This window comes from Staurois parvus, unplaced genomic scaffold, assembly GCF_062004578.1.
Source record: "Staurois parvus isolate SC_StPar_1 unplaced genomic scaffold, SC_StPar_1.0 ptg000607l, whole genome shotgun sequence".
Classification (NCBI taxonomy): Eukaryota; Metazoa; Chordata; class Amphibia; order Anura; family Ranidae; genus Staurois; species Staurois parvus.
The window spans coordinates 4,182,056-4,197,992 of NW_028318403.1; the positions used below are offsets into that span (position 1 = coordinate 4,182,056).

A 15,937-nucleotide genomic window follows, 5' to 3' on the forward strand; every position below is an offset into this window, starting at 1 on the left:
TCTAGTCTGCATGAAGATTTGAGCAATGGTTTAGTTTGTTAGTTTTTGGATTTCATATATATGTCAATATGTTTGGGAAAAATATTTTTAAAATATATTTCAAATATATTTTTCTTCCATATGGGTAACCTCAGCTTTTATGGCAAGGCTATTGCTTTAATGAAGTTTTATTAAGAATTGTGTATTTTTTAGTACTGGGTTACTCCATTGGAAACATCATGGCTGGTCAACCCTTTGGTTGACTGAGACCTTTTTGCGGGTTTTTTTTTTTTTTGGCACACAATAATAAAATTATTAATATACGATCATTTTAGGCCTGAAGATTACTTAAAACCCCAAAACATTATAGGAGGTGTGTCCAGAAAGTAATGGGAATGACATTTTAAAAATTATTTTATTGAAAACTTTTGCAATGAACATTGTCTCCTTCAAAGTATGCACCCTGTAAATGTACAAAGCGCTCCCGGCGATTGTTCCTTTATTCATTTCATCCCTGGAAGTCTTCAAGTGTGTTGGTGTTCAGAACCCGTGTAGTGGCTCTTTGGACATTGTCCACACTACCAAAATGGTGTCTCTTCAAATTCTTCTTCATCTTTGGGAATATAAAAAAGTCGCAAGGAGCCAAGTTGGGGCTGTAGGGTGGATGGGGAAGCACCGTGATGTGTTTTTCAGCCGACAACTCTCTGACAGCCAAAGCACTTATGCGTTGTCGTGATGAAGGATCCAAGTTGAGCCGGTCTCAGGCAGCACATGGAAAGCTCTTTGTCTCAAGTGACCAAGAACTTCCAGGTAAAATCTTTGATTCACAGTTTGACCAGTAGGTACAAATTCCTTAAGGACAATTCCATTTGAATAGAAAAAAACAAAAAAAACCCAATGACCATTGATGTGACTTCTCATTCCAGCTTTCTTGGGGCGAGGTGACGTGGGTGTGCGTCATTGTAACTTTGTTTCTCCATCTCAGGAACGTACTCAAACACCCAGGATGCATCTCCTGTGATCACTTGCCTCAAAAAATCAGGTTTTCTTTCCAAACGGGCCAACAGTTATTGGCAAACAAGTTGACGGTGTTCCTTCTGATCAGGCGACAGGTTGTTTGGAACAGGTTTTGCACACACTTTTCTCATGTTCAAATCCTGAGTCATGATTTCATGAACAATTGACTTGGCAATTCCCGTTTCCTCTGCATTCTGATAGTGAGCCATCAATCACGGCTCAGAGCAGACCTCACTGCATCCACATTCTGTTCCATTTTTGACGAAGATCGTTGTTCGTCTTCAACACCTTCTCGTCCTTCCTTGAAGGCCTTGTGCCATCGGTACACTTGTACAGATGATTGTGCAGCTTTTCCATAAGCTTTCCTCACCATTTCCAAAGTTTCTGTTGCACTTTTATCTAACTTCACACAAAATTTTATCATGTGCCACTGTTCCAAACTCACTTGCATTTTTCTTCATACGAGACACTTGTACAGGGTGTCACAAAAAATAATGTCTTGACTCTGACAGGGCTGGAATGCAACTGATCAGTGTTCTAGCGTATACCTGGCACCCCAAGTGACCTTGGCCAGTTTTTCCCTTCACAGAGCCCTTCTCCAGCATAGGAACATTATGATATTCTGGACCAGGGGTGGACTGACAACTCATGGGGCCCCTGGGCAATAGGGGATCATGGGGCCCCTGTGTCCTTGCCCAAACTCAAAAAAGCCTATGAAAAAGGTACCAGGGGCATCTCATGGGGCCCCCTACTGACCCTGGGCCCTCGGGCAGTGCCCGAGTTTCCAAATGGTCAGTCCGTCCCTGTTCTGGACACACCTCATGTATTTTCTGAAAGCAGAGACCCTGGAGAATAAAACGGGGGTAGTTCGAATTTTATTTATTTTTTATGTCATACAATATATATTTTTTTCTTACTTTTTTTTTTCTCACTAAACTCTTTTCATAAAGAGAATAAAATGGGGGGAGTTCAAGTTGTTCTGTGCCGTACAATATTTTTTTACTTAATTTATTTAACCTTTTTTTCCTCACTAAACTCTTTTTATGTTTTAATACATACAGTAGGGGACCAAAGTTTCCTATGTGACACAATTTTGTTGTGATGGGTTCTCTTTAATTAGACTTGAGTCTTGACCGCTCATTTGCCACCCGCCTTCCATTTAAGCTAATGAAGTGCAGTTCATGCGCCATTAGCTTCATCCCCAGCCACAGTGGTTGGTAAAGTGACAGCTGAACCCAAAAGTGATGTAATATGTGTCGCTTCTGGGTGCTTACTAGGTAGGGAAGATCAGCAAACACATTTTGTGGTCTCCCTACCCTCCATGGAGTATCCAGGCTTGCAGACAGGAGCACTGAGCCTTAGATCCATGACAGTGGATGCTTCTTATATGCTTTAAGGCTGCTGTAGCCATTAGTCATTAAACAATTTATTGTGCGTGTTCTTCTTTATTGTTTATTAATGTAGATAATTGATATTAAAATCTGTGTTTAAGTGCCACATCCCTAATATTGTGAATATATACCAAAAAAAGAGAACTGAAAATGGGGACTTTTGAGGCACAACATAATCATAAAATCATGATTTATTTTGTATCAAAATTCAATATGTAAAATAACATTTTATTTCAGAACAGCAGTACTAAAACGTGTAGAAAATGAAAAGTTAACAATATCAAGGAGCAGCAAATCCCTTTCCGTGTGATCCAAATTATTTGTAAACTTTAGGTTCATTCTTATGGGCTTGGGCACAACGCGTTTCATGGACTTAATCCACTTCTTCAGGATCCATCACCATATAGACATTTTGACTACTGATATAGGAACAAATACAAACAATCATAAAATCACAAAAACATATTTTTCTATTCTGGCATAATAGAGCATCATATTGTAAGTGTACCGGCAAAGGGCTCTATTATTCCAGAATGGAAAAATATGTTTTTGTGATTTTTTTGATTGTTTGTATTTGTTCTTATATCAGTAGTCAAAATATCTATATGGTGATGGATCCTGAAGAAGTAAATTAAGTCCATGAAACGCATTGTGCCCAAGCCCATAAGAATGAACCCAAAGTTTACAAATAATTTGGATCACAGGGAAAGGGATTTGCTGCTCCTTGATATTGTAAACTTTTCATGTTATACACATTTTAGTACTGTTGTTCTGAAATAGAATGTAATTTTACATATTGAATTTTGATGCAAAATCATGTTTTTATGATTATTGTATTTTTCGCTCCGTAAGACGCACTTTTTTCCCATGAAAAAATGGGGGGAAATGTCTGTGCGTCTTATGGAGAGAATAATGACCAGGCCCCCCCTCCCCCTATTGCCACCGCTGCCGTGTTAGAATACCGGGCCGGCCACTCAGCTCTTCTGTGGCAGGAGAAAGGAGGAGTCCGAGTCAGCGGTGCAGCAGCGCCTGGCAAGGCCCAAAGCAGCTGCCTCTTAAAGCAGAGTTCCAGCTGAGAAAAAAAAGTCAGCAGCTACAAAAACAGTAGCTGCTGACTTTTCAAATACAACCACTTACCTCTTCCTTATTCCAGCGGTGTCCTCACCACCGCTGGTTTCACCGGCCGTCTTCTCTCCCTGGTGCCAGAATCTTTAGTGCGGGCACCCGGCTTCACAGCCAGGTGCCCACTGCGCATGTGCGAGAAGCGCTACGCCGTGTGAATGGTCCTGTAGTTTTCTGGGACCTGTCACGTGTCTACGGGGGAGACTACGGGGAGGGAGGACAACTTACGCTTCCGATTGCCTAGGCGATCGCAGCAGAAGTGGGAGCAGGTACCTGTCAAATTCGGGTACCCGCTCCCCAAAGGTCTGCAGTCTCTGGTCATCTCTTGTACTATGTCCACAGTCTCTGGTCATCTCCTGTACTATGTCCGCGGTCTCTGGTCATCTCTTGTACTATGTCCACAGTCTCTGGTCATCTCCTGTACTATGTCCACAGTCTCTGGTCATCTCCTGTACTATGTCCGCAGTCTCTGGTCATCTGCTGTACTCTGTCCGCGGTCTCTGGTCATCTCTTGTACAATGTCCACAGTCTCTGGTCATCTCCTGTACTATGTCCACAGTCTCTGGACACCTCCTGTACTATGTCTGCAGTCCCTGGTCACCTCCTGTAGTACATCCGCAGTCTCTGGTCATTTCCTGTACTATGTCTTCAGTCTCTGGTCATCTCCTGTAGTACATCCGCAGTCTCTGGTCACCTCCTGTACTATGTCCGCAGTCTCTGGTCATCTCCTGTACTATGTCCGCAATTTTTGGTCACCTCCTGTACTGTGTCCGCAGTCTCTGGTCATCTCCTGTAGTACATCCGCAGTCTCTGGTCATTTCCTGTACTATGTCTGCAGTCTCTGGTCATCTCCTGTACTATATCCGCAGTCTCTGGTCATCTCCTGTACTACATCCGCAGTCTCTAGTCATCTCCTGTACTACATCCGCAGTCTCTGGTCATCTCCTGTACTATGTCTGCAGTCCATTAGTTCAGAATATTTTTTTTCTTATTTTCCTTCTCTAAAACCTAGGTGCGTCTTATGGTCAGGTGCGTCTTTTGGAGCGAAAAATATGGTTTGTTGTGCTTCAAAAGTCCCCATTTTCAGGTCTCTTTTTTGGTATTATTAATGTAGGTATTTGGGCCTCCAGGTCTCATACCATGTCTTCCCTTGATGTACAACTTTTGCTTTCTGCAGAAGTCATGTTAAACTCGTATTATGTAGCAGATAGTAGCTGTGGTTTGGTGAATGCGGTCTTACTCGGTAAATTAGGCCATGAGATGACTATACTAAGGCTGGTTCCAGGTATTATAGTGACATTACTTCCTTGTATGATCGTTCTCAGCTCATGTTCACTCATTCTCCCAGGAGACATCCTTCTCTACTTGGGCAGGACTGAAAAGACAAAATAATCTGGAGTTTCTAGTTCATAATTCTTTTCTGTCAGCAAACAATAACACAAGAAATGCCTTTCTCATTTCCCTTGAGCCTGAGCTTTTTACATCTACAATGAAGTATGCCAGGCTGCATGTCGAAAACATATTTCCTCAAGTTCCAGTTTGTGGGCTTTTGTTGAAAATGAAGCAATATCTGAAGGTTACATAACAAGGGTTGTGAAAATATAACTTGCTGATCAATACAGATCAGGCTCAGGGAAGTTGTGGCTTTTGTGGAATTGCAGATTTTGTAAATCTAAAGAAAAATTCTCAAGAAAATTGTATAATTACACTGTTCAACAGGTAAAAAGTTTTGGGCATAAAATTAGCTAATCTTACATCATTTTGGGGTGCTGAAAACGAAAATGACCCTAAAAAATGTTGATTGGCTCTAGTTTCCATGATATATTCACCCATCTAATGACGTAAGCCATTCAAAATTATGATGCAACTTCAGCTGCATATTGCGCAATTGATACTGGTGACCAATAGAAAATTGCATGTATACTGAGATGATGCAATATTAGCCTTTAATTGCATCACTTCACTGCATAAAAGCTGCAGTATCTGTAGCTGATTGTAGTTCGACAGCGTCTTTACAGTTCGTTTTATGCTTATATAGGCTACTCAGTAATGCCTCGAACTTGTGTGAATAAAGCAGATAATTTCTGCTATATCTGCGGTGAAATAACTTTTATCTCACAAAAAAGGAGGATAACAGGAATGATTAAGAAAGCCTACAACTTGTATTTTGGCTGCAAGATAGGAGACCAGGACAAGAGCTGGGCACCACATATATGCTGCAATTCTTGTGGGACGGCACTGGAGCAATGGTTGAATGGAAAAAAGGTATCTATGCCTTTCGCTGTGCCAATGATTTGGAGAGAGCCAACAGATCATGTTAGTAATTGTTACTTTTGTATGGTGCCTCCAATTGTAAAAGGGCTAAATAAGAAGAAAAAGTTATCTGTGCACTATCCAAATATTCCATCGGCAATACGTCCAGTTCCTCATGGAGAGGGGCTACCAATTCCTAAAGCACCAGAATCCTTTGTGGTTGAGTCAAGTGAGGAAGAACCTGAAGCGTGTAGTCACGTGCAGTTGTAAGAGATAGCCCTTTCCTCGAATACAAGAGAAAAGCCAAGAGAAGCAAAACCGACACAAACTGAAGACAAAACTAGTGAGAATCCTAAGTATTAAAATAATTCAACTTAGCTCATAGCTATAATTTTTCTTGGTAATCCTATGCAATATATTATGCCATTTAGGCTTTGTTATGTAGTCAATATCACTTGCTTTATATTTGTGGAAAGACATCTATCTATATAATTATTGTGCATTATGTAGTCATTACGCCTTTAGTAGAAAACTTTCCGTTTACAGAAAAACTAGAGCCAATTGACAAATTTCATTGTTATATTTGAACTCAGAATGTGAAATTCATTAAGAAATGGATCCTTTTGTTTCCAAAACTGGCAAAAAATAAAAATTTGTTGAACAGTGTTATCCAATTGTATTGAGAATTTTGCTTTAGATTTACCAAAAACTATATAATAGGGGGTCAAACCTAAACAACACATTCAGGCCCTTGCACTATATAGTTGAAGGTAAATCTAAAGGAAATTGGGCAGAAATTTGACCCCCCCAGTTATGGATGGGTCAAAAAGCGCTGTTTAAGTTCCAAAAGGCAAGCCGTAGACCTGGATACTCTTTGGTTCCAAATTAGCAGCCCCCAACCAAACTTTCACATCAAGAGATGGACTAGAAGGTGAACCTACAAAAGAATTATCCTCGTAGAAGACAACCCCATTCAAAATGTAAAAAGAATCCTCATAGTGTAATAAGACAAATTAAATTTATTGCCTCAAAGCGTAGTAAAAAATGTACATCAAACAAAAATGTAAAACAGCATGCCACAATATAAATGAGTCCCTCTCCTGATTGGCTCACTGGCTGTGATTGACAGCAGTCTATCAGGAGTGAGAGTCCCTGGAGAACTGTGGCTCTTGTGGACATTGCTGGATAAGGTGGATGAGGCTCAGGTAAATATTAGGGGGGGCTGCTACACACAGAAGGTTTTTTACCTTCTGTAAACCTTGAGCCTTTACAAACACTTTAACCTCTTCCCGGACACAGCGGAACACCGATCACTGTACGGGATCTCTGTGTGAGGTCCCGATTCATGTGTTCACTGATTGGCCAATCAGTGATCACATGAATAGTAGTATTATTATTATACAGTATTTATATAGCGCTGAAGGGTATGCTCAGCACTGTACAGTAGCGAGAGGTACAGAACATGAGACAATACAATACAATACACGAGGGGTTCGAGGGCCCTGCTCTTTCGAGCTTACAATCTAGGAGGGAGGGGATAGAGGTACAGGAGGAAGTAGCTGTGGGGGATGAAGTGGTAGGAGGAGTGGAGGACATTGGTTGTTAGGTGAGGGTGGGGTAGGCTTCCCTGAAGAGGAGGGTTTTTAGGGTGCGCCTGAAGGTGAGGAGGGTAGGTGACAGTCTGGGTTGGGGTAGGGAGTTACAGAGGATGGGGGAAGTCCTGGAGAATTCCTGCAGTCAGGCGTGGGAGGAGGAGACCAGGGAGCTAGAGAGTAGGAGGTCCTGTGAGGAGCGAAGGGCATGGGTAGGGTAGTATTTGGGTATCAGGTCAGTTAGGTAGTTTGGGGCGGCGTTGTGATTGGCTTTGTATGTCAGAGTTAGTAATTTGAATTTAATGCGTTGGGCAATCGGGAGCCAGTGGAGGGAATGACAGAGGGGGGTGGCAGATGTGGAGCGGTTGGTGAGGTAGATGAGTCTAGCCGCTGAGTTCAGGATAGACTGGAGTGGGGATAGCATTTGTTTGGGTAGGTCAGTGAGAAGGGAGTTGCAGTAATCCAGACGTGAGATAATGAGGGAGTGAATGAGTTGTTTAGTAGTGTCTGGGGTGAGGAATGTACGTATCTTGGAGATGTTGCGGACTTTGCATGACTTTGATAGTGATTGGACATGAGGTTGGAAGGAAAGATTTGAGTCCAGGGAGACACCCAGGACTTTGGCGTGTGGGGTGAGATTGATGGTGGCGTTTCTAGTCGTGATGGAGAGGATGGGGACATCATTGCTTACTACTTGTGAAATCTGTGAATGATCAGAGAGGTCACATGGTACAAGGCTATTCACAACAGCCTTGCGCCACGTGACAAACTATGACCAATCACAGCTCTCACAGTATTTCTCAATGGCTGCAGGAATGCAGACAGAGAGAAGTAGAAATAACTGCATTTATAGCCTTTATGAGTATAAAAGAAATCAGTGTAAAAAAAAAAAAAATCATCACCCCCCACAGGTAGTACAGTGTCACTATGGTGTACTGTTAGGGTGACAGTATGTTAAAAAAACATAAATAATAATATAAAAATGTAAACAATTTTTTTTTTAAATCTATAATTTTTGGTTAGAAACTACTTTGGGTTATTTGGCTGCTAAAAAAGATAGATGAATACATTTTGGCCAAGATTTATGAAGAAAGATTATTTATTTGCAAAATTTTATAAGAGAAACACTTTTTTTACAAACTTTTTGGACTTTTTCATTTATATATATATAAAAAAAAAATCCCAGTGGTGAATAAATTCTGCCAAAATAAAGTTTTATCTGTTTCAAAAAAAATGCTAAAAGATTCATATGAGTACAGTGTTGCATGACCGCACAATTGTCATTCAAAGTGTGATAGCGCTGATAGCTGAAAATTGGCCTGGACAGGAAGGGGGTGAAAGTGTCCGAACTTGAAGTGGATAATGCATAACATCACATTATGATGTGTTGTAGTCTGCTGCAACCTGTTGCATTGCACCGGCCAAAGCAGTACGCTGGTGTGAACTGAAACAATAAAACACAAGGCAAGTTGTCTTGTTGGAACTGCCCAATGCATATTGTGTTGATGGGCTCTATATTGTTGCATTTCTTTGAAGCACTCGTATAACAAAAAGTAGTGTTGATGAAAGCTTCTGTGGATACAAGTGATCACTTTGTGAGTGATTGCTTCAGCTCATGTATGGTCAATGTGGGTCCTTTACCTTTTTAATGGTTGTCCTTACAGGGGTCCCTCTTTCCTAGAAAATTTGGAGGTTTGGCACGTACCCAACATCACTGAGCTAGCTGACTTCCCTAATGACATAAAGCCATTGGTATGTGAAGCAGAAGCCAAAATATACATAGAAATGGAAAAAAATCGAAATAAATGCAAAATGTTGACTTTAAATCAATCTATTATGATGCATGTAGTCAACTGTCATTTGACACATTTTCAGAAGAAGGCGAGCAGTTTGTGAATAAATTAGGAAGCTCCGTCGTAGTCATATTACCTACAGGGCTCTACGTTCAGTGGAATCTGGGAAGGCCCGCCGTGATTTACAGGAAAAGGCACGCCTTTCCCAGCAAGGAGATGAATAGGAATTTGTGTTTATGAGCTGAGAAATTAAAGTGGACCTTCACCCTAAAAATAATAATTTCCTCTGCCTTCTCCCCCCTTCATTTCTCACATCTGGATATTATTGTTATCTTCAGCTTGTTCAGTTAACCTTTGAAAATGAAAGATAGAAGCTGATTGGTTTCCACGTTCCATATTCTGGCCGCTCCAGCTTTGATATATTCCCCTCTGAGTGTCCCTCATTTCTCAGTGGGGACAGATAGAGGGTCCTCTCATTTCAAACTGTTCAGAGGAGCTTGCAATCTTTTTGAGGCCTGCTCCAAACACCTAGAAAGGTAAGAAATGTTTCTGTTTTAATTATTTGGTAGTATGCTCAGTGGTGTATTCACTTCTTGTGCTGCCCAAGAATCGGGCGCCCCCCCATCAGCACCCAACACCCCACCTCCATCACCATCACCCTCCACAGCTCACCGACAGCCGATCACCCGCCATTGGGTGTGGATTGAGCTCTGAGTGTGACATTGGGTGTGGAGTCAGAGCTGAGTGTTGCCTGGAGTGCTGTGGACTGTAGTAACCCCTCCAGTGGAAGTACTGCCCCCCCTGGCCACCGACAACCAGTCACCCGCCATCGGGTGTGGATTGAGCTCTGACTGTGCCATTGGGCGTGGAGTCAGCGCTGAGTGTTGCCCGGAGTGCTGTGGACTGTAGTAAACACCTCCAGTGGAAATACCACCCCCCTGGCCGCCGATAATCGATCACCCGCCATCGGGTGTGGATGGAGCTCTGAGTGTGACATTGGGTGTGGAGTCAGAGCTGAGTGTTGCCCGGAGTGCTGTGGACTGCAGTAACCCCTCCAGTGGAAGTACCGCCCCCCCCCGCCACCGACAACCGATCACCCGCCATTGGGTGTGGATTGAGCTCTGAGTGTGCCATTGGGTGTGGAGTCAGCACTCAGTGTTGCCCGGAGTGCTGTGGACTGCAGTAACCCCTCCAGTGGAAGTACCGCCCCTCCGGCCACTGGCAACTGATCACCCGCCATCGCCCCCTGTCCCCAACGACTTTTTCCACTGCGGCCCGATCACTAGAACTAACCTGCAGCTGGCCATTCATCCATGCAGCCTCCTCAGAAGGTCCATGCCCCTCCTGCCACTTTTTCCGGGGGTGCCTCCGCCTCCTTGAAAATTGCCGCCCTAGGCAAATGCCTTGTTTGCCTCGCGGTAAATACACCTCCGAGTATGCTGTGTGGGAACATATAACAAACATATATGGGGGTTTTCTCGAATTTGATGGAAAAATGGTAATATTTATTTATTTATTACAGGTACTTTTATAGCGCCGTCAATTTACGCAGCGCTTTACACATATATAATGCAAGTTACTACTTTCCTGTCTTTATTTTTTATCATTTTTATTTATTACAGGTACTTATATAGCGCCGTCAATTTACGCAGCTCTTTTACATATATATTGTACATTCACATCAGTCCCTAACCCTCAAGGGGTGTACAATCTAAGGTCCCTAACTCACATTCATACATATACATACTAGGGCCAACTTAGACAGGATCCAGTTAACCTACCAGCATATCTTTGGAGTGTAGGAGGAAACCGGAGTACCCAGAGGAAACCCACGCAGGCACAGGGAGAACATGCAAACTCCAGGCAGGTGGTGCTGTGGCTGGGATTCGAGCCAACTACCATAGTACTGTCAGGCGGAAGTTCTAACCATTTAGCCACTGTGCTGCCCAGTTGACAGTCTTGTCAACTGACTGCATCAAAAGTTTGTGGCTCTGCTGAAAAGCTACCACTTCAGATATTGTAGGCTCCCATTTAAACCAGTGTGAAATACCTGCTGGACTGGGTGGAATGGGGTTTTATAAAGAGACACAAGTAAATTGAGTGAACTTTCTGTTGTTTTTGCTTTTCAGGCCTCTGAGATGGCTTCGATTCCCACAGAATGGATTGGGAGTGTGTACCTCTTCATGTATTCTGATTCTACCTCTCTGACTGCTAAGTATGACACAAATAAACCCTTGATGTACAAGACACTCCGGGATGCCTTGTCAGGTAGAACAGATTAAAGAGAAGTTCAGGATTCTGAAAAAAAAAACATACTTACTCATCTAGGTAGATGCAGCATCAGCTCAATGCTGCATCTTTCCCCCGCTGCTTCTAAGACTGAGAACTGAGAAATCAAAGACCGCTGATCAGTCAGTTCTCAGTCTTCAGTGAGCAAAGAGCAGTGACTGTCAGTTGCCACTTTGTGCTCTGCCCCTCCACCACTTACTGGAGCGCCAGGCTGTGGAGGAGGCAGGAGCAGCAGGCTCAGGCTCTCAGCGGCATGTTAAGAGGCTGAGCCGGCTGCCAGTCAGTGGTCTGGGTGGATCCCGACATTAAAGTCGGGATGATTCCAGAGCTTGGATCAGCTGTGTGACGGCTCACAGGAGTGCAGAACAAAGTGCACTTCTGGGACTCACAGGAGATGCAGGGTCAAAAGAGTTTTGGTCATACTTCTCCTTTAAAGAACATGTTAGCCTGAAGGGCTCTTTCACATGGGTGACCAGAGGGTATTAAAAAGCAGGCAGGTAAGACGCAGTTTTACTACCCTCCGACCATCCAGGTAAATTCTACCATGATAGCCAGATGAGGCTGTACAAATACTGCGGCCTTGATGATTTGATTTGTTGCCACTGTAATTTGACATGTGCTCTGTCCTCGCTACAAGTTTCCCTGTGTGTAACTCAACATGCAGCTAAATTCTAAATCCTATTCTGCAATAAGCCAGACTGAATGTAATCTTGAAGCTTTAATAACAAAACAGGGTGGGGTGAAACTATTAAGAAAAAAACAGATGAGAAATACATACAATTAATGAAAACACAATGAATATTTAGGTTATAGGTGACATTAAGTGATTCTCACCAGCGATTCTGACTTTAGGGGATGCAAAGGGATGCAAGTCTTAGTCCAACATGTGCTCTGATACCTGGCTCCTTCTTTCCCAGTTTTTAAGATAGAGTCTGGGTTCCCAAGATGCATCTCTTTCCTTTCCCTCAGAATTTTGGGAATTTTTAACTCTTATCTAAACAGTCTCTAGTTTCTGTAAAACAGTCAGTTTTTTTTACTGGCTCCATCTAGTGGTCACATTTGATTTTGTAGACAGGATAGGCATAATATATTCCCCTGCTGGAGGAAGAACATTTGGCTTGCAGAGTTTGACAGGTGGGACCAATGTCCACAATAGCTGCCGGATCTACATGCTGAAGCAGTGCAATATTTTAATACAAAGTTCTCCTTGGGATTTAAAAAAATAAAGCAGACATTTATGAGACAGCAGAATTGCCTTCTGGACACCTGCCAACTGCTGCTTTATCGCTTTCTTAACCACCTCCCGCCCGCCATATTGTAATATGATGGGCGCAAGGTGGTTCTCTCATTCTGGGAGCATGCCATATGATGTCCTCCCATTCTCACTGTGCATGCGCGGCTCAGGGAGCACACAGTTACCATTTTTCTAAATATTTGCTTTAACCTTTTACTAACTCTTTCCAGTGACCATGAGCATATATGCGCTGCTGTGTTTGCGCTTAGAGCATGCCGCTCAGCGCTCCCCCATCACTGAGACTGAGTTGCCAGTGACCGCTCCGGGTCTACAACTAACAATTGGGAACTGGGAGACCCGGCTCCCAATCACCTGATCGCTACAATAGCCAGTGATCAGCCACTGTACAGCAATACAATGTATTGCGATGTATCTTTTTCTCCTTGCTAGAGAAGAAAATTGTAAAAATTGATAGATAGTTACAAAATCTTGATCAGGGTTGGATCTAGGTCAGTGTCAGGGTTAGGGTCATTGTTAGGATCAAAGGTCAGGGTCAAAGGTCGTGAACTGTCAAGGTCAGTGTATTGTAGCCAGGAATACAAAAAAACTTTTTTTTTCAATTTATTGTCAGTGTGATTCAGGGAGGATTAAAAGGAAGCAAAGTGTGCAGTATTGTTTCTGGGCCCTACTACAGGTACAAACACACATAACATATACATACTGTATGTGATATCGCTGTGATTGCCAGGAGCAGGGGATATTAATTGGGGTTGTTCTTTAGTGCTAGGTTATGTTAACAGCAAGAAATATAAAGCCATATTTAATTTTTTTTTTTCCTTTACAATTTTTTTGCCAGTTTTCATTTGAAAATAAAAAAAAATCAGGAGCTATCCAATAGCATTTACCGTGAAAGCCCTATTTGTCCTGAAACAAACCAGTTATAATTCACCTGGCCACACTACATAGTTGCGATGATATTTACAGTTTTAATAACCTGTGTCCAGACTTTAAGATTTTGTTTTACTCCGTCATGAAGGAGTTAATCCTTTGTTGTTGTCTACATGTATGTACACACACCAGCAGCACTCACATCATTCCATCATTTCTTAGTGGTGCCAGTAGTGGAACATGCCTGTTGCAATGAGCATCGGCATTGCCAATTGTAGCCTTCTATGGTAGAGTGTATGACAGTGTGACAACGCAGGAGGCAAATTAGGAAACATGGGCATGGCGTTGTCACCCTTTAATAGAAAGTGCCTGAACAAGTATCTTCATTGCAGGATCACTTGGTATTATTTTAATAAAATATTAATTAATATTAATTTATTAATGAATATTATATTAATGTATTAATTGAATTAAATAAGCTGCAGATTTAAAACAAAAATTAAAATGAGTTTTGAAGGCTACAGGTTTTTCACAGACTACATTGTAAATGAGCCAAAAATAAATATGCCAATGAAAAAAATTACAGACAATTTTCATTTCATAAGCATGCAGTCTTTTGCAGTTCTGCTTAGGTAGTTACATCAGATCATACAGAATTTGACCAGTAGCCACCTTGTCAACGTTGAAAAGCCTGTGTGGCGTGATATGCATTTATGTTAAAAAAAAGACTGATATTCAGTATAGAAAATAAACAAATAAAAATTGCAGTGCTAATCTAAAAAACATAAAAAAACAAAGTCCAATTAATAAAAAGTTCCAGTTAAAAAGCCCCAAATACAATTTCCATGATCCACCATCACTAGGACACCCGAATAGTTCAGCCTCTTACCAGAATTTCTGACCGAAACACACCAGTCAATATAGGCAACTCAAATGGGAGATGAATATGTGTAGATCATGGAACCAGCAATCCTCATCCAGATAGATATCAATCCTCCTCTCAAAGATCTGAAAAAGATCCTAAAAGAAGACTCCCTTCCAATATTTAGATAAGGAATAGAAGAAAAAGGCCACTCATAGTGTAGTATTTAAATAATAAAATCACCGTTTATTACACGTTATTCGTACATTGTATTGGATGGTTACCAGCATTTGAATCAAGTTTCCAACCAAGAAAATGGCCACTGTCCCTCCAAAAAACATGATGATGTCACACGCCGAAGCCCCACCTAATTTATTGGACTTTATGTTTGTTTTTTTGATTAGCGCTGTGATTTTTATTTATTTTCTATCATGTATATTGCCTGATATGTGAGCTGCTTTTCTCTGATTTTTTTTCATTTTTTTTTATTGTCACATGATTAGTATATTTACCCAAGCGCAGGTTAATTGTTTTTCATATACAGTATAGTTTGCCCTTTTGGACACAGGAACTGATTAATCGAAAAATGTATTCTTTGGGTACCTATCTGTTTAGAATTGTGTTTTCTCTGGTTTTTAGTGTTGTCCAGAAATTCCAACTTTCCAGAGATCCTAAAGGTTCTTAGGAGTGACCCACATCTGATTCTCCACCTCAAGTTCAATGGAGAAGACAACTGTCTAGAATTTCTTCGAGATTACCGAGAGAGGAGGGTTCACCAGCACATACAAGACCAGCTGAATCATTGCTTAGGCTTGGAGTCCCTACAAGTTTTTCTAGAACTCAAAGTTGACAACATAAAGCTTGATATGTTCCTCGATGAGGAGGAAAAATGTCTGGGACAGATTTACTCATTTAAGGTAATTCAAAGAAACAAGAACCATGAATACATTTGTTGCATTACCATCATTGTCTTTCTTCAGTCAGTTTTGGATAGAGTAGGGGAGAGTTATCTGTCAAGTTATTTGTCATTGGGGATATTTATACTTTCTATTAGTCCTGGTGACCATTCTCAATGGGACCAAATTGAGAGAAAATCCACCTTTTTTTAATTGTTACTTGAACAGGAACAGAAGGGAAATCTTCCAATGAGATTGGGTGTTGTTGGAACAACATTCCCATACTTTCAGAGATTTCTTCTCCTGATGTGTCAATGGGACAAGAAGTACAGAAAGAAATTGCACCTGACATGACCTGCTTTGGTCAATCACAATGCGTCTACAAAGAAGCGACACAGCAGCTGGACATGTAGTGGTTGCAATATATAGCAATGTCCCCACTGCCTGTCTGTACTGATCATTAGTAGGAAGAAGATCCTCATCCCCTTCCATTTTTAGATATGCTGTGTCCATGAGAGCACTTTCTTCTTTGGCTCCATTAATGCCAAACTGCTGAAGCACTGTCTCCATTTTAGATTTCTGATTTAACAGGAAGCTGCCAACTTCTTTACGCTGTACATT

The 15,937-nt window shown here is 41.7% G+C and overlaps 1 protein-coding gene across 2 annotated transcripts in view; it reads left to right on the top strand.

Moving 5' to 3' along the window:
* The window catches only part of TRADD (TNFRSF1A associated via death domain), a 41,577-nt gene that overhangs the window by 14,685 nt on the left and 10,955 nt on the right, over positions 1-15,937 (top strand). For both annotated transcript variants that reach the window (XM_089692889.1, XM_089692890.1), the window contains exons 2-3: positions 11,277-11,415; positions 15,060-15,337. In XM_089692889.1, the coding sequence (XP_089549015.1) occupies positions 11,286-11,415; positions 15,060-15,337 (408 nt within the window). In that variant the 5' untranslated portion in view covers positions 11,277-11,285. The remainder of the gene's footprint in view (positions 1-11,276; positions 11,416-15,059; positions 15,338-15,937) is intronic.